The following is a 27604-nucleotide window of genomic DNA, read 5'->3' on the forward strand; positions in this document are numbered from 1 at the left end:
TCCAGCCCTTCCATTCCCAGCACTCCTGCTGCACTGTCAGGGCACAGGCAGGCTCCTAAGCTGCTCCAGTTGCTATTCCACAGCAGCTATGTTGTCCTCTCATATAAAACAACCATACCATACAGATGAACTGAGCCAAACTTGTGGTTGCCATAATACTTCCAAGTAAGGGAGCCAAGGAAGGAGGGACATGGGGAGAGAAAGGACATTTTCCTTCCCTTTATTAGCATAGCTTGGTAGAAGTTGGCCTAGCCAAGTGCAGAGTCCCTAAATTATTTAAATCTGGGTCATTATTGGTTTTAAGTGCAGGATTTTTTTTCTCCTGTAAATCACAGTTTACTTATTGAGCATGTTTCCTGAACAAGTGGCACTGCTGATTTTGGGGAATCTGTCTTTAGCTCTAACATAGAGTTGCTGAGCCTAATTAGCTCCCTGGATTAATTGAGTTTGTGTTTTTCAGCTAGAATTTATGACGAGCTGGCATTGTAATGAAACAGACCACTAGGATCCTTTTCCTTTTGCTTATCTCTGAGCATTGTTTGGATGTTTTTAATGGCTACTTGTGAATGGTGTTTGTTTCTGTGCTGAGATTCGAAGTACAGAGGGGAGAGGGATAATTTTTTTCCATTTTCAGTGTAGTTTTCTCTCTGAAATAATAACTGGCCCTCAGCAGAACTCTGCTCCTAACCACCTCCTTTCTCCCACCCCATAACTTGCACCTTACTGTGACTTTAAGCTACATCTGGATCTCTGAGCTCTCATTAGAGTAACACAATGAACTGTAAGTAAGGATGTATGTGTTCTGTTTGGTATTGCCAAAGTGCAAAGTACACCTGAACGAAACTACATAAAATTCACAGGGCTGGGGAAAAGACTGAGAGGAACTTTTTTCTCTTATTCGTTGAATGAATCTTGTGTGACTTCTGCTTCACTGCTGGCACAAGGCAGAAATGAGAAGATGGAGAAAATGGTTTTGTGTGTCTTCAGAGCTAGTATGGTGGTGCCCAGCTTAGAGCTGGGCTGGCACTGTCAGAAACCATGCACACTTTAATATGTAAAGGTAAAAGTGGAGTTGTTTGACAGCAAGAGCTTTATTGGGAGACAGTTCTATTGTGAGATCAGTCAGCAAGACCTTAAAAAAATTAGGAACTTTTTTGTCATTCATGAATAACATAAAATAACTTGTCAGTTTTGCAGACTGTTAAAGCTTCATCAGCTTTGGAGCAACTTTTGTATAAAAATTAGTGCTCTTGACTGAGCCCCTTTTATGGTGAGAGGGGTAGTTCCCTGACTCGTGGGAGAGGAAGCCAACTTCCATCTTGCTACAGTCTCCCTTCAGGTGGTTGTAGAGAACAGTGGGATCTTCCCTCATCCTCCCTTCCTCCAGACTGCCACAGCCGCTCCTCATTTGTGCTCCAGACCCTTCTCCAGCTCCATTGCCCTTCTCTGGACATGCTCAAGCAGCTCAATGTCTTTCTTGCAGTGAGGAGCCCAAAACTGAACTCATTTGAGGTGCAGCCTCATCGATGGGTTTCTGTTCTTCTGTCATTGGTGTGCTTTTCTGCCTTTGGTAAAAAAATAAACAAAAGATGCTCTTTTGTGTATCTGCCGCATGCTCATGTGTTGCCATTTTTCTCTTAAAAGATAACAATTGTAGAGGGAATCCTCCTACATTTTATATGAATTTTGTACAATTTGAGTCCTGTACTTGGCTGCAGCAACACTTTTCTCCTGCTCTTGACTTCTCAGCTGCTGTAGTGTCACATCCCCTCCAGATGTGGCAGTTTCCTGGTACTGAACCTGAGCACAGTGTCCCCTCAGTGTAGTCCTTTCAGCTCTCCCTTCCCCTCTGCCAAGAGCACAGGGTTCTGTGTTGTGCTAGTGCACCTCATACAAGATAACTAACTGCAGTGGCAATGGAAATTTCCACTATGCTTCATTTTCCCTTTAAGGCTCGTCAGTTTCCACCTGGAGCAAGTTCATTGTCTCCCCAGTGCCTCATTTCACCAGGTGAAGAATTCCCCAGGTTAAAGGTCCAACACTTTACCCATCTTTCTTCAACTGCCTCGTTTTGTTCTGCTAACAAAGCCAGGCTCACATGGCTGAACCTCCAAGGGCTTTATCTCCCCACCTGGACTCATTTTGCCTGTGCCTACACACATTGCTCCCATTTCCTTTCTCTCTCTCTCAAAATTATTAACAGAAAGGAAAGACATAGCTAAGCAAACTATACTGGTTCATAGTGAACTCAGCTGTTACACACCTGTAACATCCGCTGTTGGGCTTGTGCTTTTTGAGCTATAAACTGTCCTTTGTAGAGATTATTCCCATGTAGTAGGAGCCAAAACCCCATATAGTTTTTATGTGGCTCCTTTGTAATGTAAACATTTATTGCTGTGAATAAAGCAGTGCATCAGCTCAAAGGAGCAGAGTTAAGACATTATGATCAAAAATGACTGTCATAGTTACTGAGATTTTTTTTCCTTTGACATACCTCTATAAATAATTAGATTACAAGACACCTGAGGGCATACATCATCTGATGCTGTAACCATAACACCTGGAGGCAGTCGACAACTTTCTCCTTTTGGCCAAGTGCCTAGGAAGACACTAAGGTATATGATTAATAGAGAGCACAAACATGCTGTCTTACACTTGCTAAAGCTTAGCTGTACTATTGTATAGTCTCCCTTGTGGAATGTTATTATTCCTATTTCTGATGGTGCTGCTGTTGTCATTGAATAGCCAAAATCTGCATAGTAGTGGGGTGACAGGAAGGGGAAAACAAAGAAAGTGTTTGTTATTAAGGTGGGGGGGTGGGGAGGGGGCAGATGCAGGAAAGAAAACAAAATGTATAATACAATTGGGTAAATAATTCCACAGAAAAATCATTATTCCAACACTTCAGCTGGATCTTCCTCTCCAGTATTGCCTCCTTTTTGTGAAACAATTCTGTGTTTGTGTCTCCCATACACAGAATAAAATGCTGGGCAAGAAAAATTCCTGTGAATTTCCTGAGCACAATATTTATTCTTATTGCTTCATTTTCTATTCATGAATTCTATTTTGCAGCCCTACACAAAGGCAATTACCGTTTGCCTCTTTTCTATGTGGCTCGCTTTGAACACACAGATCTTCTTAAAGCTGGAGGACCTGGCAGAGAAAGATCCAGGAAGGCACTGACCATTCTCTGCCCCTCACCTGACAGCATGATACAGCAGCCATGCCAAATGATGGCCATGTTTTGGGATTTCTCTGCTGGGTGTCACTGAACAGCTGTGGGGGGAGCTTGAGTTGGGACAGAGGCCTTGGAGGTCAGACAGAGAGAGTGGAAGATGTTAATGGGAGGAAGAGGGGGAGAAAAGAGGAATTTAATATTGGAAGAGTGTCTAGCAGTGATGCTGGAGAATGGCAAAGTCTGGTGTAGCTTCTTAGACCACTGCAGGATGAAACGGAGCTCTGCCAGGCTGTTTTGGGGAGGAACTGGGTATGGGAACAAGAACAAGCAAAAAGGTTAAATGAGGAAAGCCCAGGATAGACTCTGATAGAAGATTGTAGGATTGTAGGTCTGATCAGAGAAGAGCATGTCAAAAAGGCTATGAACACACGAGAGCACAGCTTTTCTACAGTGCACGAAAGGAGTGTGTTACTCCCAAATCTTAGTGTTTTTCTACAGGTAGCAAATGTTAGAAAACCCCCTGGTAAATTGTAAGTCATATTCTCCTTCTCTACTGCTTGTCCAAACAAAAGGTGTCAGCCAGCTGCTGCTGCCAGCTAGTTTAGAAACTGAGGCTTTTTTATACACAGGAATGTTCCAAGCTTGCAGATGTCTCATTGAAGTGTAACCACAAATCTACATGAAATTACATCAAATACATATAATAAGTGCATTTAGAGCCTAAAATCAATTGCTATAGAGTCAGGAAATGTCAAAATTAACGGGCTATGTATATTGTGTTGTCCTTTCACGGCTCTCCCTCCATCCCAAAATATCATCTTTTTTCAAGGCAGATAAAGGACCTGCTTTAGACATGAATCAGGACTGTATGGTGATGTGGTCATTGTCACTAAACATGGAGAATGGGATGGAGGAGTGTGGAAGAGAAAGGAGATATTATAAAAGGACCGATACTACCTTCAGATTAGTTCTGACAATGTGTTCCTAAAACTTTTAGATGGGCTGCTAATTGTATGTTCCTGTTTTTGGGGTATCCTGATTTGAGAACCAGCTGCCCCATTTGCTGTGGGAGATAAGGTCCAAGTTAGCTATACTTTGAACATGAAGACTGTATAATGATCAAGATCTGTGCTTCACACCAAACACCTATACTTAATGAAGTCTTCAATGTTTCAGGTATTATCAGAGGAATATATGCCTCACCTCAGGGGCATTCATCAGGTACTGCATTGATGAGCTCCACAGGGAAAAGAAAAAGTTATAAAGAGACTTTGAAGGAATCGGTCATTCAGTATTCAGAGCAGAGTTTTTATAGTTCTAACAGTAAATAAGGCATAAATCCATGCATTGCAAGGCAAGGATTAAAAGAAAGATTAAATAACTTATGGTTCAGTGAGCACTGTTTATTCTGTGCAGGGTTTGAGGCAGGGCTCTAGTGGAAAAATAACATCCAGTCACAAAATTAAAGACTGACTAAATGTACATGGGCAACTGGGATTTATGCAGTGTCTAAGGACACGTATCATGATATTACATGCTTCATTCTTCAGTTCAAGATTCTGTGTTGTTTGAAGTTGAGTATAATTAATCATTCATGAGGAAGGGAAATACAGATGTGTATAAGAGGAGCATGAATCTTTCTTTTTCACTGAAAGGAAGATGTACATCTGAATAAACCAAGGCTTTCTGCCTAGTAGTCTGCACCTCTGTACTGTACCTGCTGACATTGTAGAGACACCTGAGTTTAGTCTCCTGCACACAGGGCTCTTGCCTCTGGACTTTGCCAGGGGTACCACTTTGCATACTTTATTTTTGGTTTTTACCTATGTGGGATATATATGAATAATATTTAGTAGCTTTTCTTCTGTAGCCATGATTGCCTAGAAGCTAGGCAAGAAAAAGTTTACAAGTAAAGGTAATGTATTTTATTAGAACAAGTGATGTAGTTAGAAAAAAATGAGGTGACTTTGAAGTACTGAAAAGACTGTAGAATTGACTTACTGATATACAGGCTTTGGAGTCTGAAATGGGGTATCCTGACCCCACCTTCAATTTTGTATGTGTTTTATGTCCCCATAATCATGATGGTTTAGGGTAAATTTCCTAAACTATAAAAACATTAGTGGATGGGATAGAAGAACATTTAAAATGAAGACAGGTATATAAAGTGGAGTCATTTTTCTGCTCTGACCTATAATTTTTATTACTTTTGGAGCAGAATAGAAATAGACCATTAGCATTCCTGAAGTTCTCTTATTTTCCATGAAGACATTGATGCATTTCACTCTGCTGCCATGAGAAATCTTCTGCTAGCCAGCCTCTGCTTAACACAGTGAGCAACATACACCTGGGAGCAGCAGACTCTGTAACTTTCTTCAAAATTTCCTGTGTCTTAGTTTAGATTGCAGAGCCAGAGGATCAACAAAGGTCTTGCTTCTCAAAGCCTTTCCAATGCAGAAGTGCAGACCTCTTTGTAAAACTTCTGCTTTCACAGGAAATTTTGCATTTTCAGATAAAAGCTCACAAATGACCTAATGAAATAATTCATAGCTATTCATTTTTTTTCGGGCAGAATACCATGCCCGCACTCATGAGAACAAAGCATCTACTTTGTGTCTCACACTGGCTGCCAAGCAGATTTCAGTGAGACATCCAGAATGTTTTACCAATGTTTTAATTGAAGAGGATAGAGTGAGTTAAAAATTAGGCCACACATTTTTGTGTCTTACATTCTCTTCTATTTTCTTTCTTTCTTTCCTTTGGAAGTTACTAGGTGAGAGTTATTGTGAGAGGTCAGTGAACCCTGAACAGCTGAACTTGTCTTATGACAATATCCAGATTTGACAAAAATCTTTGTTTAGTAACTTTCTCCCTCTGTATGTTATTTTTCAGTACAGTACAGTAGTGATGTGAGGTCGGTTATTTTTCTGGGTACAAGGTGAATTTGAGAGTCAAGATGTAGCCTGTGCTGAATGAACAAACTGAAATTAGAAATCAGTGCTAGCTGGGCTTTTTACTGCTAGGTTCATGCTTTAATCCTTAACAAATCTACCCTTTAGTTCCCATCCATGTCAGAGGATGAATTATAAATAGATATTTCTTCGGTATTGTTATTCTTCATGCAAATGGGTATTTCAGTACAAGGCAGATGGCACAGATTATTTTATATTCCTAATGCATGTATCTCTAGGAGAGCCACACCTCAGTGCTGATGCTGGCTGCATGGATTATGCATTCTCAGGAGACCAACATGTTTGTAATATACTCTTCTGCACTTTCCCCTGTCGTCTCATGTTTTGTTATTATAGAAGCACTGGCAAATGGAAGGCTTGTTATTGATTTCTGTGGAGATGTTAATAATTTCTGTGTTACTCTGCATTGGAGTGACAGTAACTGATGTACAAAATTTGACGTCTTAATTATTCCGTGATGGAAAAGAGGGACACGAACCTGAGACACAGCAACCTATTACCTCTGGATCTGTGGATTCAAAGCAGCCTTAGGTTACAAGTGAAATGAGTGAGGCTGTCTCAGTATAGTCTTTATGGATGTTTGTTTGCTTCTCAAAGACACTAGATGTGTCTTCAATGTGTCTGGAGCAGATGGAAGCAGAAATCCTGAAATAAAAAAAAAAGTTTTATTTTCAGTATTTCTAGTCAAGCTGAAATTGCAAGTTTTAGAAGCCTCAGGAGATGAGAACCCTCCAGAGCTATTGCATCAAAATATGCACCTCAAATGTTGTTATTTATTCAATCAAAAAGAGAGGTCCAAGGGTTTTGGTGTTTGCCCATCGGTCCCCAAAGTAGGCATAGCTTCAGTTCCCAGCAGCTGCAGCTTTATGCAGTGTTCCTGTGAGCTGGAAATCTCAAGTGAGAAAACAAGGACACACATGCACCACAGGTCATTTGCAGATATTTAACAGTGAGCCCCAAAAATCTGATCCGTAGCCACTGACCATCATTACAACAGCGAATGCAGTTCCTTTAGTGATAGGTAAATATCAGGCTGTTGCTGTCTTTGTTTCCAGCTGTATGTAGTCATCATCCATAACCTTTAGCATAGGGAGACACTCTTCAAGACAATGCCATTTCCCAAATAACCATCCAGCTGACTTTACACCTCGGAGCTAAAGGTCTCTTTAAAAATTATATATTGTGTGTTTCTGACTACAGGATTAGATGACCACCTCAAAAGTATTATATATGCACCATTATTCTGTTAAAATTCATATTCTCAGTCTAGTCACACACAGCCCCACAATAAGGCATCAGCATTTCAAAAGCTATCTGAGGCTGAACAATAGAGTAAATGGCAAGAACAGAAAATTTGATTTCTGCCTCAGTGAAAGAAAAGATCTAATAGGAAAGAACAATTGTGTGAAGTCTGAAGGCTTGATTGGTTTGTATTTTACCAGCATCATCCAAAATTGACTTCAGTGGCTTAACTGTTACTAATATTGAGTTACCCAATGCCCTATAAGGCAACAAAAAAATTTTGTTCTGTAATCTTATCCAGTACCCTCTTGTCCTCCAGAGCTGAGCCAGGGTTTGTCTGGGCACTGTGCACTTCAGAAGAGCAGCAGTTTGATGTTTGCTGCTGTGGCTCCTTAACAGCCTCCAGCGCTGGTCTGCATCTCTCTGTTGGCAATGGTGGCAATGGAGAAGGACTGAGCTGAAAAGGAGTCAGAAAAGGGAAAGTGGGAAAAGAAGTTTGAATTGTAGTCCAGGATCTTTCAGCATGCTCAGCTGCACAACGTAGTGCAGACCTGAGGGAAAAAAGTAATTAGGATTCTATTAAAAAGAGGAGAAAATATCTTGCCAAGACCCAAGTTACATCATGATGGCCAAAGCGAAACCTTGCTGGCTAATGTAGCCTTAATTCACTTTATTTTGCAGAGACAGCAAGCTGACCATGTTGCTCCGAGAGTCCTTGGGGAACATGAATTGCCGCACCACGATGATCGCTCACATTTCAGCCGCCGCGGGCAACTACGCGGAGACGCTCTCCACCATCCAGATCGCCTCAAGGGTCCTCAGGATGAAGAAAAAGAAAACTAAGGTAAGACCATGTGTAACTCCCTTCTAATAATGATGGAGGAAGGAGGAAGAAGAGTCCTTAACTGGGTAAAGCAGCGTGTAACCAAATCAGTAATCAGTTCCAAAGTGTATGGGATGTATGTACCCAGTCCTAGGCAAGTGTCAGAGTGCAATATTAGAGAGGTAAATGCTTCAGCTTCAGAGACATAGGAGTAAGTTTGGACACATCTGTTGTAGCAGGTTTGTAAGCTGACCTTGTTTAATAATATAACTGTCAGAGAGCATTTATTTTCCTTTATACTCTTAGTGCTAAATGAAATAATAAGGAGTAAAACTGCTGTAGAGTTAAAGAAAATTTGGATTAATTAAGAATTAGGTTCTCAATGCTTCTCAGAGGGAGCAGAAGCAAAATAAAGGGCAGAACTACTGTGTCCAAGGCCAACATTGACCAACTTTTTATTCCTATTGCTTCTAAATATGGGTGAAAGATTTTCCAAGTAGAGTGAAGATGGACTATATCCATTTTCACGTTAGAGAGTTCTGGTTGCTTCCGTGCAACTTATGATGTGAATTGGGCAGAATGAATGAATGTTATGCATTTCATTTTAATTGGCAGATTGACAAACCTTTTTTTGCCAATTGATTGAAGAGAGACAAATGAAGGGTTCAGTCCACACACCATCAGAACACTGTGTCTCCAGAGACCTCTGAGTGCACATTATACAATTCCACACACTGGTAGTATGGGATCATATGTAATCAGTTTTCTTGTTCTTCTTCAAATACACAAATGTACATGCACGCACAAAATCAGCAAAGCCTTTGCCAAATACCTGATTTCTTTGGCCAGGCTCAGTTAAGGGAGGTATCTTAATCCATATTTTTAGTACATTTTTTTTAAGTCTTGTGATTTTGACTGGGACTCAGAGCTGGGACCTTGGGTTCTCCATTGAACATAGCTATGGTTTTGCTCCAGGGCTGTGGATAAGCAGCTTCAGAGCTTTGTACCTTAGTTTAGAGATCTCCCAGTTCATATGTGACCATGATTTTTTTTGTGTATGCAGTTTGTGCAAGGAGAAGCTTGCAATGCTGAAATGTCATAGACACTCTCTCTCTCTCTCTCTCTCTCTCTCTCTCATGTTGCAGTACACATCAAGTTCTTCTGGAGGAGAGAGCTCTTGTGAGGAGGGACGGATGCGGAGGCCAACCCAGCTGAGACCTTTCCATTCTAGAAACACTGTGGACCCAGACTTCCCTATTTTGCATTTATCAAGTGATCCTGATTATTCATCCAGCAGTGAGCAGTCGTGTGACACGGTGATTTACGTTGGCCCCAATGGCACTGCCCTCTCTGACAAGGAACTGACAGATAACGAGGGTCCCCCTGACTTTGTTCCCATAGTTCCTGCTCTGCAAAAGACCAAAAATGAGGGCAGGTTGGAGGAAGTTAGTGAATCAGGGCCCAGCGCATCTGAAAGAGACTGCCTGAAGTGCAACACCTTTGCAGAGCTCCAGGAGAGACTGGATTGCATTGATGGCAGTGAAGAGACTGACAAATTTCCCTTTGAAGAGATGCCTGCTCAATTTAGTTCAGACCAGATGTCTAAGTGTGCTGTCTCAAGCCAGCTGGCAGAGCTTAGCCACTTACCAGAGTCAGATAAGGAAGATACGATGCCAGAATGTCAGCATCCTGATAGAGAAGCCAAGGAAAATACAAACACAACACCCAGCAAAACTAGAAGAAATCACTCCCCTGTTCCTTCTGGAGCTCTTACCAATCTTTCAACTCCTTCTTCTCCCAGGAGTGTAACGGGCAGCTCTAGTAAAGAGCTTAACTCTTGTCAGTTAGCACACAGCACCAGCTTGCAGAGCAGCAGAGAAGGGCTCAACACCTCTGGATTTGTGGAAGGCAAACCTCGGCCAATGGGTTCCCCCCGGCTTGGCATTGCAAGCCTCTCAAAGACATCTGAGTATAAGCCACCAACTTCTCCTTCCCAGAGGTGCAAGGTCTACACACAGAAAGGAGTCCTGCCCAGCTCCACTCCCCCACCAGCTCCCCTGAGTAAGGATGCCACCATGACATCTACTGAATCTTTATTACAGCCAGAAATCCGGACCCCACCTGTAGGTATGAGCCCTCAGATTATGAAAAAGTCAGTGTCGTCCAACAATGGGGATTTTGAAGAGACCGTTCTCAATGAAGATGGGCAACAAAGCATTTCTCCAGAATCCAAGAAAGAGATTCTGAGCACAACCATGGTGACTGTGCAGCAGCCATTGGAGCTGAACGGAGAGGATGAGCTTGTGTTCACCCTTGTGGAAGAGCTGACCATTAGTGGTGTCCTTGACAATGGGCGCCCAACCAGTATCATCAGTTTTAACAGTGACTGCTCCGTGCAGGCTTTGGCCTCTGGCTCTAGGCCAGTCAGTATTATCAGCAGTATCTCTGAAGATCTTGAGTGTTACTCCAGTGCAGCTCCTGTGTCTGAAGTCAGCATCACACAGTTCCTTCCACTTCCAAAGCTGAGTCTGGATGACAAACCCCAAGACGATGGCAGCAGGCGCTCATCCATCAGCTCGTGGCTGAGCGAAATGAGCACGGGCAGTGACGGTGAACAGTCGTGCCACAGCTTCATAGCCCAGGCGTGCTATGGGCACGGGGAAGCTATGGCAGAGCCCCCTGTCTCTGAGTTTGCAAGCACCATACAAAGTGCCAGCATGATTTGTGTAAGTGACAAACAGAAGTCAGTGACTGACAACATGCTTATAATGTCAGAAATGGGGGAGGAAGCTTTCGGCAAAGTGCCACCCATCAAAGGCTGTAAAATATCAGCTCTAGGCAAAACTACTGTCACAATCAAAAACACAGCAAGTCTCAGCAGCTGTGAGGGCTACATCCCAATGAAGACGAACATTACCGTGTATCCATGTATTGCTGTTAATTCCTTCAAAGCTCAAGACACTGATGATGCTGTACCAGCTGTGACAGCAGACCCAAAGGCTGTTCATCCCCATGATGGGAAAGAATCCATTGCTAAAAAGGTTATAAAATTTGAAGACCCTTGGTTGAAGAGAGAAGAAGATGTTAAAAAGGACAGCTCTGGGAGCAGTGATGGGCCAAGGCCTGATACAGTCATGGTTTCAGCCAAGCCTGAGCACAGCACAAAACAGTCCTCCATGGACAGGTTTAGCACTAGCAGTGGGGACACCTCTACTTCCCCAGGATCTGACAGTCTAAAAAGGGTTGTGGATGGATGTGAGGTGGCAGCATCCAGCTCTGCAACCCAAAGCCCTGTTCATTCCAGTGATGGCTTGAAGAATTGTAGCCTCCCTCGAGGGCTCCCAAAGGCAAGCAAGGTGGAGGAATCTGATAGTCATCTCCATCCCACTTTTACTGACAGCAGTGGAGTCAATTCTCCTGCCCTTCCCCAGTTTTCTAGGGCTAGTCTTGACAAGAAAATGGCCTCTCCCAAACACTGCATACTCACTCGTCCCAAAGGGACCCCTCCTCTACCACCTGTGAGAAAGTCAAGCTTGGATCAGAAGAATAGAGCCAGCCCCCAGCACAGTGCAGCCAACAGCACCACGAGCAGTCCCTCCAGCCAGCCTGTGTCCTTCCTGGCCAGCTTCCCCGAGGAGCAGAATGCCAAACTAAAAGGCCCTGGCATAGACAGCAGCATCAACAACAGCAGCAGCAAGCTCTTCAGTGCCAAACTGGAGCAGCTTGCCAGCAGGACCAACTCCCTAGGGAGGTCCACAGGAAGCCACTATGAGTGTTTGTCGCTGGAAAGAGCAGAAAGTCTGTCCTCTGTGAGCTCCAAAATGAGCCCTGGCAGAGACACCACCATGCCTAGGGCTGGAAGGAGCCTCAGCCGCAGTGCCATGTCCTCACCCACCAACTCGGGCCTCTCCCAGTCGGCAGGTGCTTCCCCAAAAGCCAGCCAGTCCAAGATCTCTGCTGTCAGCAAGCTCCTGCTGGCAAGTCCCAAGGCCCGCAGCCTCTCTGCCTCTGCCACCAAAACACTCAGCTTCTCCACCAAGTCTCTGCCTCAGTCCATGGGGCAGAGCTCCAGTTTGCCCCCAAGTGGGAAGAACATGTCCTGGTCAATGCAGTCCCTCAGCAGAAGCCGGGGCTCCAGCCTTGCTTCCAAATTGCCCCTTCGAGCTGTCAATGGGCGGATTTCAGAGCTGCTCCAAGGGAGCACCAGTGCCAGAGGCGTTCAGCTGCCGGGAAGCCTGGAGACAGAGGAGCGTGGGGGCCTTCCTGGAGATGAGAAGCCAGCTGTTCACATGCTGCCTTCCCCCTACAGCAAGATCACCCCTCCTCGGAAGCCGCACCGCTGCAGCAGTGGCCACGGCAGCGACAACAGCAGCGTCCTGAGCGGGGAGCTGCCCCCTGCCATGGGGAAAACAGCCCTCTTCTACCACAGTGGGGGCAGCAGTGGCTACGAGAGCATGATGAGGGACAGCGAGGCGACGGGCAGCGCCTCCTCAGCACAGGACTCCATGAGCGAGAACAGCAGCTCTGCCAGCGGCAGGTGCCGCAGCCTCAAAACCCCAAAGAAACGACTGAATGCAGGTAAGCGTGTGGTGGTGGGAAAGAGGGACACAGACCAAAGCAGATTAGTACTCAGGGGTAGGCTGGCCCTAAGGGTGAGCTAGTTAAATACCAGTTCCACCTCTTAGCTGAGAAGCAAGGGCATGGTAAGCATCCAAGGCTCTGCCTTTTTTCCTTTTGGTACATTCACTAATCCTGTGTGGTTGTATTGCCTTTGCTGTGGAGTCTTTTACTGACCTCTTTCACTTCGGTTTGCTTCCAATGAACAAAAACTTAGTTTTGCTAGTGACAGCCACATTCAATACAAATATATTTCTGATTTGATTCCAGAAAGGTGCCTTAAATGCATGTTTCACCAGCCCAAGACCAGAGTCTTGCTGAATGGCTGTATCTCTTGTGAGCCTGCTTCTGCTCCTTGTGTGCCCAAAGGTCCATCTGAAACCATTGTTGAGTTCCTTCTCCCCACATAGGAGATGGAGCAAAAATGTGTCCATGCCCCTTGAAAGATGTTATCCTGTACCTGAGACTCTTGCCTTTTGAGTTGTGGCTTCTTTTCCCAGAAATTTATTGATAATAAATAATAGTTAATATTAAGAACAATATATGGGAATTACTGCACTGAAGCACTTTCAAATCTGGAACTTTTTTGTGATCATGGAATGGATTGGGAAGACTTCATCTTTGTTCAGACATAATCCCCAGTAGCTTCACACTACATCAGGACTTTTAAATTAGATAGCAAGAGCTTCCTGTGCAGGTACCTCTTTCCACGAGAGCAAGTTTCATAAAGTTGCAGAACAGGGATGGGGACCATTCATGAGCTGGTCAGTTCACATTTTTCCTGGGTACTGTTTTCCCAACTTGTAGTGCAAGTCCTGACTAATCTACTTCTGAAAAAAATTCAGGTTGACATCGGACCTGGTGGCACAGGTATGTGGAATATCAGTAGCTACTTATTCTACAGTAGCTGGGTCTTTCTAAATTGTGTTTTTCTCATAGTGTTCCTAATTCACCAGCCATTCCACTTGCTATGATACTCACCTCTGGAATTCATTTCCAGTGAACAGAGTAATGCATAACTCTCCCTTTCTTTATGCTCTTGACTGTGGTAGCAGAAAGAACATGTGCAGCACAGATGTAAATGCAATAGATTCTGCTATTAAAATGCATCCATAAATGCAGGGCTGATTCAGAACCTGTACCTGTACCTGTTCAGAAGATGCATCTGAAAGTGATCATTCTGCATAATGCAAGCCCAGACCAAATGACTGAATATTATTTCTGAAAGTAACTTTGCATCTTCTTGGAAAATCTCTTTTCCTAGCCTTTCACTTAAATGGTAATAAATTGATTTTCCTCTTTCTGAAGAGCTCTGCCTCTAAAAACCCCTTTCAAATATGAACTGTTTAATGATAACTTGTAAGGAGGAGAAGGATGATTTCTATCTTGTGAAAAAGGAAAACAAAGCTGTCCACAGAGATGGCATTTGTGGTTGTAAACTGACAACTTGATTGTGTCTTGTGGAGAAGCTGCCAATCTAATATGGACTTTTTCCACAGGTCATTTAGATGGAAAAGTTTATCAATTTCTGGGAAAAAAAAACCAGGCAGCTGTGCAGATGAGGGAACAGATTAGATCCCAGAGAATTTTCCCCTTAGTCCCCCAAGGGACATATTTTACAAAAAACTCTGAGAAAGCTTCAGGCACAACCTCTGGATTCCTTAGACTCCAGAGTTCATCCCCAAACTGAATCACTAGGGGATCAATATTTTTTTACTCTGATGCTCACAAAACTGCTATTGTTTCGTTTCACTTCTCTCTGCTTTGATAGCACATTGGAGGCTGGACAAGGCTGGAAATACGAGTGACAAAAGCATTGTCTTTGTGGTGTTCTAATTACAGACAAGCTTCATGTGTGTGCGTTGTATTTTATATCAGGGTTGCATTTTGGCTCACAGCTTTGGCTTTTGATAACCCCTGTGCAGGACTAAACATTGCGTCAGTAGTCATGAAAAGGGAGTTGTGAAGGAGAGATCTGTTTGAGACTGAGGGTTAAGATTATTTCTGTAGCAGTCTGGAGGACACACCAGGAAAGAAGAGGCCTTGAGCCTACCTGGTAGAACATTGACACTGGTTTGTCATACAGCGCAGGTATACAAAATTATCAAGTGATGAGGTAAGTATGAACCTTTGATTAGCAGGGAACATGAGGAGTCCTAGCTTTGCTGCTTTTTTACTGCTGTGTGACCTGTCTTTTTCCCCAAATACACCTTTTTTTGGCTGGCCAAGAAATTAATCTCTCTATTCTAATTGCTGGTGTGAGGTGGTTCCTCTCTCCTTAGTCAGCAACATTGCAATTATCTGCCTAATGATGGACATGAATCTCTGGGGTGGAGGGTTTTCAGTGAAGGGCCTGTCTGTGTCCTTGGAAATTGCCTGCCCCAGTGGACTCAGCATAGCCTGGCACATTGACCTCCCTTAAAGTAATTTACAATGCTTCTCTCTTAATTCAGCATGTCACCTGATGTGGAGAGATTCTCAGTGTATCATCTCTGATAGTTTACTTTTGAAAGTGATTCCCTATGTCAGCAAGTAATTCCTGTATTGTTTGGTATGACTTGTTTATAAGTGCAACCAGGGGTTTTATGGAAATTAAAAACTCAATTTTTACCACCATGCCTATTTCTAGCGGAAAACCACTGCCCAGAAATTAATCAGGCTTCGCATTCATATAACCCAGCTCCTGTTTGCATTTGGTCTGGCAGCAGTGAAATCATAATTCTATTTTGATGTGTTTGATAATAGTATAATTTTTCACATGTCAGCAGATTTATTATGGCATAAAACCAGGATTATTACTTCAATGCAGGAGAACGTGAAGGAGGAGTTAAGGTATAAGGGAGAATAGAGCTGTTTGCAAATGTATTTTTATTGCATAATGGAAAAATGAGAAGTTTTGTAGTCTTTCATCATCTGTAGCATCTCCTTTCTTAGAGTGTGAGTGTTATCTCTTAAGGAACACTTTTTAATGAAAAACTAGCACACAAAGGTTCTGAGATCCTAAAAGACAGATATTATTTTAATACAAAGTGTCAAGAGCATTGGACCTTTCCTGATTTGCGGTCACAGATCCACTGTGCTGTAATGGATATGGCACTATAGATATGCTCATTTCAGGTCAGGCAACCTTGTCCACTTTATTTATGATTATTATTAACAGAAATGCTGGCTGTCAGACACGATCAACATGAATCAGCCCAAGGCCCCTGTAAAAGGAGCTATAAAGAGTCTTTAAGAGAATCACCAGAAGATCTCACAATTACTTTTGAAGTTCTGACACATTGGAGAGACATCATTTTTCCTTGAGATTAAGATCTTGTCTTTCAGTGCTCTTAAGTGCATTATTTGTATGTGTAGATGCTTCTGCCCTGAATGTCATACATGAAGCATCAGACCTACCCTGACAGCTTTTGAAGGATAAAGCTAGTTCATATCCTTCACTGTTAGCCTTAGGTTAATTTTTGGGCTCTGCCTGGGTACCTGTACAGTTCACAGACAGTGCAGTACAAAATTGTATGTGTATAAAATTAGAAGAAAATAATAATAAAAATAATTCCTTTTGCATTCTGGTACCTATTGAAAAATCATGTGCTTGCCTCATAAGGCACATAAGACTTTCCCCTGCTAACCTATGCATTTAATAAATATTCCCATTTTTCCAATATCCAACATTGGTTCTGTAACATCATGTCAGCATACATTGGCCCAAAGTGACTGTTTGTGGCAGAAACAAAGCTCTTTAGCCCTGATCTGTGGTTGTACATTTCAAAGCTTTGTATTGTTTCTCTTTAATCCACACTGTGGTGTAAATATTACTCCAGACCCCATTTTAAGATGGAGAAATGAAGGTAGAGAGTGTTACTGAGTTGCCTGATGCCCTCAGCCTACTGAGAGCCAGATCCAGGGTTGAATTACAGGCACCCTTGACTCCTAACCTCAACCACAACTGATTTTGCCATACATCCTCCTCTGCCCTTGCTGAGCAATGGAAAACAGAGTTCCACTTGCTATTTTCATTTTCTGGCAGGCCCTTCTTCCTTCTTTGCCTGAAATCATCTGTACAACTATGTTGTACTTTGATTTTTGTGTTCACTACCTTAGCCCTTCCCTGTAAGAAACAATTGGCATCTCAGCCATATTTCTTTCTCTGGCTCCAGCTTCCTCTCTCTTGGGTAAGCAGTGCTGTCTTGAGCACACTGACGTGTTAGGGCATAGTTTGTACAGTTATAAGTTGCAGCACTTATTTATTATTTTTAACTCCCCAGAAATTCCAAGTGTGGTGGCCCAGTGCCTCCCCATGGAAAGGCAGTGATAAGGGTGCTTTCATGGTACATAGTCCTGTATGTGCTCAGGAAGTGCATTCTGGTTGAACTTTAGTTTTACCAAAGCTCTATTTGTATCCCAGGGGTGCAACAGATATGAGAGGGAGGCAGCCAGGGCAGCAAATTAGGGCTTGCAAGATCTGTGCTGTATTCTCTGGTGTGCTGCTGGTTCGCTGTATCACCTTGGGCAACTCGTGTAATTTCTGAGTTCTCTTGTTACCAGCTCATAAAAGTAGATAATGCCGATAGAAAAAAAAAAATGTAATAGCAAGATCCTTGGATCAAAAGTGTTATCTACCTCCCTTTTGCTCTTCTGGTTTGATTTTTAGCATCTTTTACTGAGTTTGGATGTATGTGGGCATTGCTTTAAAATAATTCTCAATGCCAAACATGACTGGATGATTTCAAAGATGGAGCCTTGGTGTTAATTCTGGACCTCACCCACTATGAGATAGTAGCAAAGGAAGAGTCCAGGCTCTAATAAGTTTTACCCAGTAAAGCCAACTCCTGTTTGCATTTTCATGTTATGTGCATAACTGTGTTTTTTCCAGAGTTTTCTGCCCTCTCCTACATATATTTACAGGTTCCTGTTCCTTACAGTGTTTCAGTAGTCTCTGTAAGGAAACCTCCTTCCCTGAGAGGAACAGAACAGGAGAGGTTCTGAGATCATTCATCATAAACAACGCATTTTATGGAGATGACACTGGTCTTCCTGGAGCAGTTTTCTTTCCTGTTCCCTCTGAGATAGGGTTGGATACCTGAGAAAGTCCCCATCCCATGTAGCATTGAGTTAGACCTACAGGCTTCAGTCTGTCACTTCTGCAGCCCTCTGTTGAGATAGGACAGACTTCTGCCAAGGAGTGTATCCCTTTGATTCCTCTAGTTTTGAGGCTTTTTGGAGCTGAGTCTGAGCTTGGAGCTTTGCTGGTGCTGAGGCTTCTGCCAGCAGCAGGGTGAAACACTGAGGGCAGTGATCTGTGGCCCAAGCAGGGCTGGGGCAGCAGCAGGTGAGCAGCAGCCATGGGGTGCTGGTGGGGACCCCTGCCTCTCAGCTGGTGTGCACAGGCCCTCTCCTGGGACTGGGGCATGAGAAAAAGATGTGAGACAGAAGAAGGCAGCTCAAAGACACCAGACTTTGGGCATAAAGTCCTTCTCAGTAAAGCACTTCCCAGTTGGGTCAGTCAGGGCCACTGGTACTTAATATTTTCCTGAATGTTAAGTATCAGTGAACATCAGAGAACAAAAATCTAAGAGATATTATTGAAAGCCAGGCCAAGTAGAAACAAGACTGGAGGAAAATTAAGGTTTCCAAAGGTCGGATTCCTGAAGTTTAAAGCTATGGCCTGAGCTGGAGCTGCATATCTCAGAATCTGGAGACCCTTGCTTTTGTCAGTCCAGGATAGGAGTTGGGTGTGTGTATGTGTTTGGGCACATGCCTTTCATCTTCTTTGCATGGGGAACTGTCTGACTACAGATAATTAAAGATTCCTGCTGTAGCATTTGATGACATTCATAGTAAAGTTTCATGACTCCTTGCAGCTCTTTCTTGGTACTAACTTTCAACACCAAAGAACCGCAAATTGCTACATGACTTTAAACACTTTAATAAAAAGACAGACTGTTAAGGCATGACTAATTATCTGCAATTGGCCTCCTTTTTCCTCATGCTCATGTGCTCTGGGTTTCACTGATGGGATGATTTTAAAAATGGAGATTTAGAGGTTCCTGGAAAACCCTGAAAACTCTATGTTTGAACATATTTACTCTCTGGAAGCACTTAGCTCCTTCTGTGAAAGTAGCAGAAAAAGCCAGAGGCTGAATCTACGGACTGTAAATTATGAAAGTCTGTCTCCTACCAATATTGCAAAGCATCACATTTTGAAACATGGCCAAAATGATAATGACGATACAAAACACCAACAAAGAGAGTCTGAGCTTTTCTTGTTGAATCCAAGTGAAAAGGAATTTGGTTCATGTTTAGACTGCCTAAGGCACAGTGTGGGGAGCTGCAAATTGCCCTTTGTATCAGAAAGCTGTAGGGCACCTCCAGCATTTCTACTTTAACTTGCTTACAAGTGATGGTAGCTAATTGATATCCCGTACTGTACTTTTACCATGACAAAGGATGTTTAGAATTATATGAGTAAATGCTGTTTGCATGCAGGTGACCACTTCATGCATGTGACTTGCTGACTGGACAACCCTGGGGCGGCTAGAGGGAGGGGAAATGCAGGCTTCAGCTCCAATTTTTTTTTTTTTTGTTCATTAAAACAACAGCATTGATTTTCCCAGGTCAAAGCCAGGCCATTTCATGCAGCAAATCTGTGTTGAAAGGGATCAGAGTAATCATTTTTTACACGCTTGACTACTGCATGCCAGCACTGAGCTTTCAGCCACATGAACATAGGAATGATTTAATAGAGGAAGTGGCAGCAGGCTGTTGTGCACGGTGAAGGCTCCATGCAACATGCATGACTGACTTGCACACCATTAGGCTGGGTGTAAATAAAACCTGCTCCTGACACTGCCACAGAATTGGCTCACTGGAATGCCTCCACCACTGTCCTGGTGGGAGCTAATGTTCTGGCTTTAGAGCCCTTCCCCCTCCAGCCTCTGCCTTTGCTGTCCAAGTGACTGGAGCAGCTCTTCAATGCAGTACCATCGTAATAATAACCAGCTTCTTAAATAATGCCACAATGCTGACAAATGCCTGTTAAACCAAAATCCAGCCTGAAGAGAGAGAAATGTTTAGAAGAGACTCTGGTTGGGTTTTTTTTGCTAGGAATTGTGGGTGATGTGCATCTTCCCTGGAGCATCTCCCAGATTACTTGTCAACCTGCCACGCCGCAGGAGGGCTGCTTTCTGATCTGGTTTCAGCAGTGCTCATTCACCAGCTCTAAACTGCCCTGAAAAACTCCTTTAAAAATAAGACAGTAATTCAGAAAGCAAGGTTAAGAAATGAACTGGATAGATAGAAATGAACTGTGTTGATAGAAAATAATTAAGTTGGATGTACATGAGCGTATTCCTTATACCAGTACAGAAACAACATATCTAGTATAGGTGTGGATGGAATATTATAAACAAGCATTGCTTTCTTCCAGTAAGTAGGAAGCAAGTGATTTCTTGCCTCAAGTGTCCTCGTACTTCTTATTGATTCACAACAGTGGGCTTGCATATCAGTCAATACAGAATGTGGCCTGAATTATTTTACAGTGAGATGGACATAGACAATTTTCTTCTGAATGATGGATCCTCTCAGTGTATCCTATTCCAGGTATTTGGATGTAACATGGTCCTTTCTGTGCAATCTGTGTAATCTGAGTTGTGAGGATGAGTGATTGCTGTTCGGATTTTCTGGCAATATAGACCTTGGTACTTTGGTGTTTGGAGTACTGACCTCAACATGGGAACCCTAAATACTATTGGCGAAATCCCCACATCATCAGAGGGGCATTCCACTTGAAAACACTGGCAATGACTTCCCCTTCAGGAGGGGTGCTGTACACTGTATGAAAATCCATGGAGTGAATAGCTGTGTGCTCTACACTGGCAATAAAATGAGCTAGGAGGAAGGAGGTCAAAGGAAAGGGGAGGAGTTGGTTCAGTCATGGACAATTGACCATAAGTACAGATCCCACTAGGAAATAAGAATAAGAGGCAAAGTCAGCACCACATTTTAGACTCAAACAGAGCAGGATCCCTGTTGTCAGACAGTGAGGAGCAGCAGAGGAAATAGGATAGATAATCTCTGCTAGTAAGAGAAGTTTGATGCTACAACTGACAGCGGTGCTATTGCTGTTGGAGCCAGAGAAGGAATAGCTTAGGGGTACTGCTCGAATTAGCCAGATCTGGTTCTTATAATTTCCTTGGACTGTCTGGTGAGAAACACCAAAATGCTGAGCAACAGGCTCTGTACAGAAAGGCAATTTTGCATCTCATAACATTAAATGCTGTGGGAAATAGCTTTGGCTCCACATCCTGCCTTGGAGCACACAATATAAACTTCTGAAATGTTGTTGTATCAAGTTACAGTTTCATTTTCTGTTTGAAACACCTTGACATTTCTAGGACGGCAGTTGTTTTGCATCCCATTTGGATGTATTCTGCTTTGAAGAGATATGCATCACCCTGTTTTTCATTAAGATTTTGTACTTGAAGTTTTTGCCTTTACCTTTTTCACAGAAAAGATGCTCAATCTGGAATGTGTGCTTGGAAAAAACCTAAGGGGAACACTCCAAAATATACAGAACTTAAGCAAAACCAGACTTTTTTAGAGCTTTTGCCCTGGTCAAAACATACTTTTATGAGCACACATCCTTTTGCAGTTTGGCAATTTTGCTGGTTAAGGTCAGTGTGCCTTTTTATCCTCAAAGTTACCCTCACATACCTTGGTCTGTATTTTTCATACCTTAAGGCTCCCCTGGGCTTGCTTTTGCTGAAATATGTTGTAGCTTCAGTGCCACACTTCAGTCAGATCTACTTTCACACTGCATGCCCTCATTGCTGTGCTACTCTCTTTATATTAAACTTAACCTGGTAAAACCTTACCCTATAGCTTAAGGTAGAGCAATAGATCTGTTGCAAAAGTAAATCTTATATCCTGTGTATTTTCATGGCTATTTCACAGTCTGGTTATTCATACTCAAACTAGGTTCAAGAGGGGTTATTCTAAAAGTGGGTAAATTCAAACTAAGTGAAAAACATATCCTTCAGGGCATTTAGCAAATGACATTTTGCTTTTGCATACTTCATGGTCATGAATGAACGTGAAGTTATTTTACCCTGGGTCCATCTTACTGTGTTTCTTTCAAATTGATTTTTGGTATAAATTTCTTTTTTGAATGGAGGAATGAATTGTGTTTACATGGTGGGAGGGTCAGCCAGTTTGCCAAGGTGTAGAGGTGGGGCAGAGGAGGCGCAGAGGTGGGAGGGTGCTGAGATCTGCTCCTGGATCTGTTGAGCTCCCTGGATTCCCACTTTCTTCATAAGCCATACATAGGGAATAGAGGAGTAGTGTGCTCTAATTCCCACAAAGCATATTAATTATTATAGAGTCAAAATTTATGAGATCCTAACTCTGTCAAGTGCACCAAATAAATTTGGGACTTCAGATGGATATTTGCTATATGAATGGAAAACAACATTAATTTTAAAAATTTAATTGTTGTGTATTGTTAGGTTTGAGGAAGCTGTCAGTGCTTTGTGATATTCACCCCAAAGCTCTGCTTAGGCTGTATCTCCTTACTGATCCCAATTAACATAAAATAAGATAAAAACCAGAGACTAAATGGAGAGGTCAGTGTCAGGAACCTCCTGTCAAATGGCACCATTATTTTCTGTACCTGGGCTAATAAGCAGCCTATTAATCAGTGCATGTTTAGAGCAAACTAGATCCACTTTTACCTTACTGGAAAGAGGAAGAAGATATTTCATTTTAATTTCTCCTCAGAGCACTCTAGGCCTCAGATAAATCATCGTGAGTCAGCATTCAAGGTGCAGATAAACAGACATCTCTCTTTTTCTTTCTTCTGTGTCTCACACAGCTGTACCCTCTGGAAGCCCCGTGCAGGTCACCTGTGTCCCAGGGGAGCCCTTGGCAGAGGGTGGCAAGGAGGCTGTGTAGGCAGCTCTGCCCTGCTGCATTGCCCCCGTGCACCATGAGCTGCAGCCTGTCCTGTTGTCATAGCTCCCAGGCAGCCCAGACACGAGCTCTGGCTAGAAAAACACAATGAGTTAATGTCTCCTGCCACTGCTGCACTCTCAGCTGCCCCTCTCCCAAGGGCCAAGGGCTGTTAATGGAAGCCTCGGGTTGGAGCCCTCCTTCTACACCGCAGGCTTCTGCTTCCCATTGAGCCAAATGGATATGAAAGGGAACAAAATGCAAAAAAATTTACTATCATTCCTCTACTTCATACCCCAGCAATCTGTTTTGCTTTGCTCAAAGTAGAACCCTTATGCTGTTCTTGTGGCAAGGTGCATTGGAGCCATCCACCTGCATTTCTAGAGAGTCTTGGACTTGGACTTTGGCTGGAGACAGAGTTTTTTCCAGTGGAGTGGTTTAAAAGTGCTTCATTACACAAGAAGGTGGTTTTTACAGCCACAGTGGGGAAAAGAGGAAGAAAATCAAACATCACGGAAAAAGGCACTGAGTTGTAATCCAGCCATGCATGGAGATCTGGTCAGAAGGAATTTCCAATCTGCTCAGTTGCTTCCTTGAAATGCTAGAGCTAGTCTAAAGGTATGCCAGGAAAGGAGATGTGACCATTACTGTGGGGCAGAAAGAAAAAATAATTAACAGCACTAAAGAAAAAATAATTAACAGCACTGGGTGCATTAAACAGAAGGTCAGATCTGATGCTTATTGATATCGCTGGCTCTAAAAGCTGTCAAACAGCAAAGAGATTGTATTTACACTCAGACAAAATTTGACAGACTGCTTCTGTAAGACACCATGGACAAAAGCCTCAAATGTATTAAAAAACTTATTTAATGCCCGAATCCTTTTGATCTTGAGTGACACTAGGATGATACTCATTGCCCTTCCCATCTAAGCAAGTGGAGGACTTGTTTCCCAGGAGGAGCTGAGCCTATTTCAGGATCTCTCCCTACATGAAATAAAATTGAATAGCCCACAATGTGCTCTCACCTCCCTTCAAGTATGCAGCTGTTCCCAGCATTTGGTTACCTTTCCCTACACTGCTGATAGGAGTCACCCTTAGAATCACAGTTTGTTGGGGTCTTCTGTCTGTCTTCTTGTTGTCAGTTTTTGACTATTGTAATGGGTCAAGTCTTGCTTTTCCTTTTATCAAGATCTGTCTCTTCTCTTGATCAGGCAGTTTAATCTAGAGATTAACTGAAATGCATTCAAGGTAAGGGAATGCTGACATTGTCTTCCAGTGACTGGTACAGAGAACTAAAATAACTCCTGCTTGCTGGTATTTGTAAGGCTTCATTTGTTCTGGCAGGAGTTTTTTTGCTGGGCTGCAGTTTAAGCAATAAACACAGCTATGATAAGTGCCATAGGATGGCAATCTCAGGTTGTTTGGTATAGAGGGGCCTTGTAGAGCTCCCTGTCTACCCAGAACTCTGTCAATCAGCTCTGGCTGTGCTCTCTTTTTCCTGCATTGGGTTATCTCAGATGTATCCAAATAATATCTCTGTAGACTAGGCTTTCCAATGAACCATTCTCATCCATTTTAAAGCTAGAATTTACAGGTTAATTACTTGTCTCTAACACAGACCTACTGGTTTCTAGCACAGATTATTGTACTCAGAAGTCATAGGATAAGATGTGAATAGTTCTCAAAGTCAGCACAGAAGCAGACTCCCATGAATGAAACTAGGCAATACTTTCTTACTTGAAAATCCAAAAATTAGGCAATCAGTAGATGTTTTGGGGTGCTTTTATTGAAGCACCAAGTTGACTGACATGTTGAAACTATTAACATTCATGTCTCAATAAATGCAATGTGGGAAATTCCTATAAATGATTTTATCTTATTTTTAAAATAAAATCTGCATGATCATTCATCATCTCTTCCCTGCTGGCTGGCATCACTTATATAGTTGCAGCCAAGAAAGCCAGTTAATAGTTTCACTCAAACTTGCTGGCTCCAGCTTTTGTTTTTGGCTTCTCCCATCCTTTTTATTCCTGCTGTGTCTTAGGGAAGACCCTGTGTCAGCTACAAAACTTTTAGAGTTGTTTTTTATTTTTTCCCAACCAAGCCATTGCTTTGATTTTACTAAACTAAGCAAGAAAATGCAACTTGTTAATTTTTTTGTTGTTGTTGGGGTATTTTTCTGTTTTTGTTTTTTCTCCAAACAAACCATACCAGGGACATACATTTTTTTCCTCCTTGCTCTACTGTAGGCCGTGACTTGGCATGTTATGTGGCAGGCACTTTGCAGAGGCTGGCTAGTGCTTGTCCTTTGACTGTAAGGTTCAGTAGCAGTAAAGAACTAGGAAAGTTAGGCTGGACCAGTTCCATCCTGCTGGCTTGGGTCCTTCATTGGCTTGCCTGTATGTGCTGAGACCTAATCAATGGGGAGCAGACACAGGCTCTGCCAGCTTCAGGGGATGTGTGCCCTCTGAGTGCCAGATCCTGGAGTCAGGCACCGAGGAGCACTGAGGTGTCGGCGATGGAGAGAGATGGGGAGACTGACTGGGTGATCAGAATCCAATTTTATTGTGGGATACAAACACTTATATACTATTTCAGGGAGACTAGTAATGTGTACTACAATGATTAGGTTAAAATCACATACACAAACTTATGCATATAACAACATCTCTTGCTTGCAGCGTTTAATAGGATTTTCTTTTCTGGTAAACCTGTTTGATTTAATCTTCTTGCAATCTAGGTCTAATTTTCAAAGTTCCATTTGCTTTTGCCAAGGCATCCTGTGATCAAATCTCTCTGTGTTAACCAGGTCCAAAGTCGATCATCTGTCTCGTGTCCCCCAGCATTCCAACACTGAGAGTATCACTCATGGTGGGTGGGCACTGCACATTGCAGCTCCAGCTCCCGTGGCCTCCCTGGGTTCTCCCTCTATTTTCTTCTGTGTCTGAGAAGGCCAGACATACATCACTTGTAGACTTCTCTGCAAAGGCGAGGAGAAGCAGTAGCTGTGCTAACATGCAGCGGCACTTTCTCCATTGGCAGGTTCCCAGAGGAGGAGGCTCATTCCGGCTCTATCCCTTGACACTGCCTCCCCAGCAAGGAAGCCAGCCAGCAGCCCCGGGGTGCGCTGGGTGGATGGGCCGCTGCGGAGCGGGCAGAGGGGGCTGGGGGAGCCCTTTGAGATCAAAGTCTATGAGATAGATGACGTGGAGAGGCTCCAGCGACGGCGAGGTGGGGACAGCAAGGTGAGTGCCATCCGTGCAATCTCCTGGTGGGCCTAAATTGCAAAGGTCAGCACTTAAAACATACGATTGGGAGGAATATCTGAGGTTGAGTATTTTAGAGTAACGATGGATTATAGACTTCATTATTGTTTTAAGGCATTTTTCCTACCTAACCTCTGACACTTGTTGAAGGTGTTTGTGATGTTTGGAGAAACTTGTTGGAGCGAGGTTTCCACTGGACTTCACCCACAGCAGATTTGTTTACAGAGGAGATTGTGAAATAGTGTTGAGATCTTCACACAGGCTTGGATGAGGATAGTTCTGTTATTGGAATTGTTTCCACACTAGTGAGGGTAGCACAGTCCTCAGATGGTTTCATTTGCTGCACGTCTTTGTGGCTGCCACCCCTCAGAAGTCATGTGAGGCCAGGCTGGCTGTCTCCAGCACTGTACCTCATGCTGTTACTGTGCTCCAGAGCTTTACAGAAAATATGTCTTCTTTATTAATGACTATGAATTGCTAGAGCTTTTCATAACATACTCCCTTTGTTTAAGGATGTTTCAAATTTGATATTGCTACCAGTTCTCTTATTTTTAAATATGACTAATGCATTACTTATGTACCAAGCACAGGGGTGTATTTAGGCTTTCAATACAGTAAGCAATGGATTTTCTACTCCCAAGAGCTTAGATTTTCTTAGCCAAACTCTGGTGAAAAAAAAGAAATGTTTTCCTACAGTTAATCTAATTTCAAGATGCTGCCTGGTATTAATTATTATGGTTTATTATTAACTACCATTACAAAGTCTCCAAAGCTCACTGATGGAAAACATGAAAACCAAACAAAAGCAATAAAAATAAAGCAGATGATGGATGATTTCATGCAGTGATTCATAAGCTTCCAGAATAAACAGCTCATTGTCAGTATTATTGATTGGAAGATCATTTCACTGAATGGACCTAGGCATTTCTTCTCCTCCTCACATATTCTTTCCCTGCTTCTTTTTCCTGGCTGGCAGGAGGTGATATGTTTCAATGCCAAGCTGAAAATCCTGGAGCATCGCCAGCAGAGAATCGCTGAGGTCAAGGCCAAGTATGAGTGGTTAATGAGAGAACTGGAGGTGACCAAACAGTACCTGATGCTGGATCCTAATAAGTGGCTCAGTGAATGTAAGAGCATTGTTTTATTTCCTGAACTTATAGGTTTCCTTTGGTTTATTTAACAGGGGGGATGGAAGGAAGCAGAAATGTCTGGTAAGAGTGAGATGTAAGCTACTGTTTGTAAACTAAAATGAACCAACACAGGACCTTAGGGCAAGCTTTAGATTGACTGTCTTTCTAGAACCAGTTTCTATAACTCTTATTAAATGTTAACAGTAGAACTGAACAATCCTTTTTGCCTGAGAGCTGAAGGTTGAAATGGTACAGTATTCTAGTGGAGGATGTTGCCATTGGTAGATTAACGTTCACGCGTTTCAGTCCACAGCTCCTGAAAATGAGATTTTTTCTTTTGGCCTCAGATCACTCAAACATATGAGCAATATTATAAATCTGCTCTTCTACCACAAAATAACACTGTGGAGCAAACTTGTCCCTTGGCAGC

General features: G+C 42.8%; 1 protein-coding gene across 1 annotated transcript in view; it reads left to right on the forward strand.

Moving 5' to 3' along the window:
• KIF26B (kinesin family member 26B) overlaps positions 1 to 27604 on the forward strand; it is a 253565-nt gene that overhangs the window by 221252 nt on the left and 4709 nt on the right. The window contains exons 10-13 of the mRNA XM_058019915.1: positions 8074 to 8236; positions 9361 to 12793; positions 25821 to 26023; positions 27021 to 27171. Coding sequence (XP_057875898.1) covers positions 8074 to 8236; positions 9361 to 12793; positions 25821 to 26023; positions 27021 to 27171 — 3950 coding nt within the window. The remainder of the gene's footprint in view (positions 1 to 8073; positions 8237 to 9360; positions 12794 to 25820; positions 26024 to 27020; positions 27172 to 27604) is intronic.

This window comes from Melospiza georgiana, chromosome 3 (assembly GCF_028018845.1).
Source record: "Melospiza georgiana isolate bMelGeo1 chromosome 3, bMelGeo1.pri, whole genome shotgun sequence".
In the NCBI taxonomy this organism is placed as follows: Eukaryota; Metazoa; Chordata; class Aves; order Passeriformes; family Passerellidae; genus Melospiza; species Melospiza georgiana.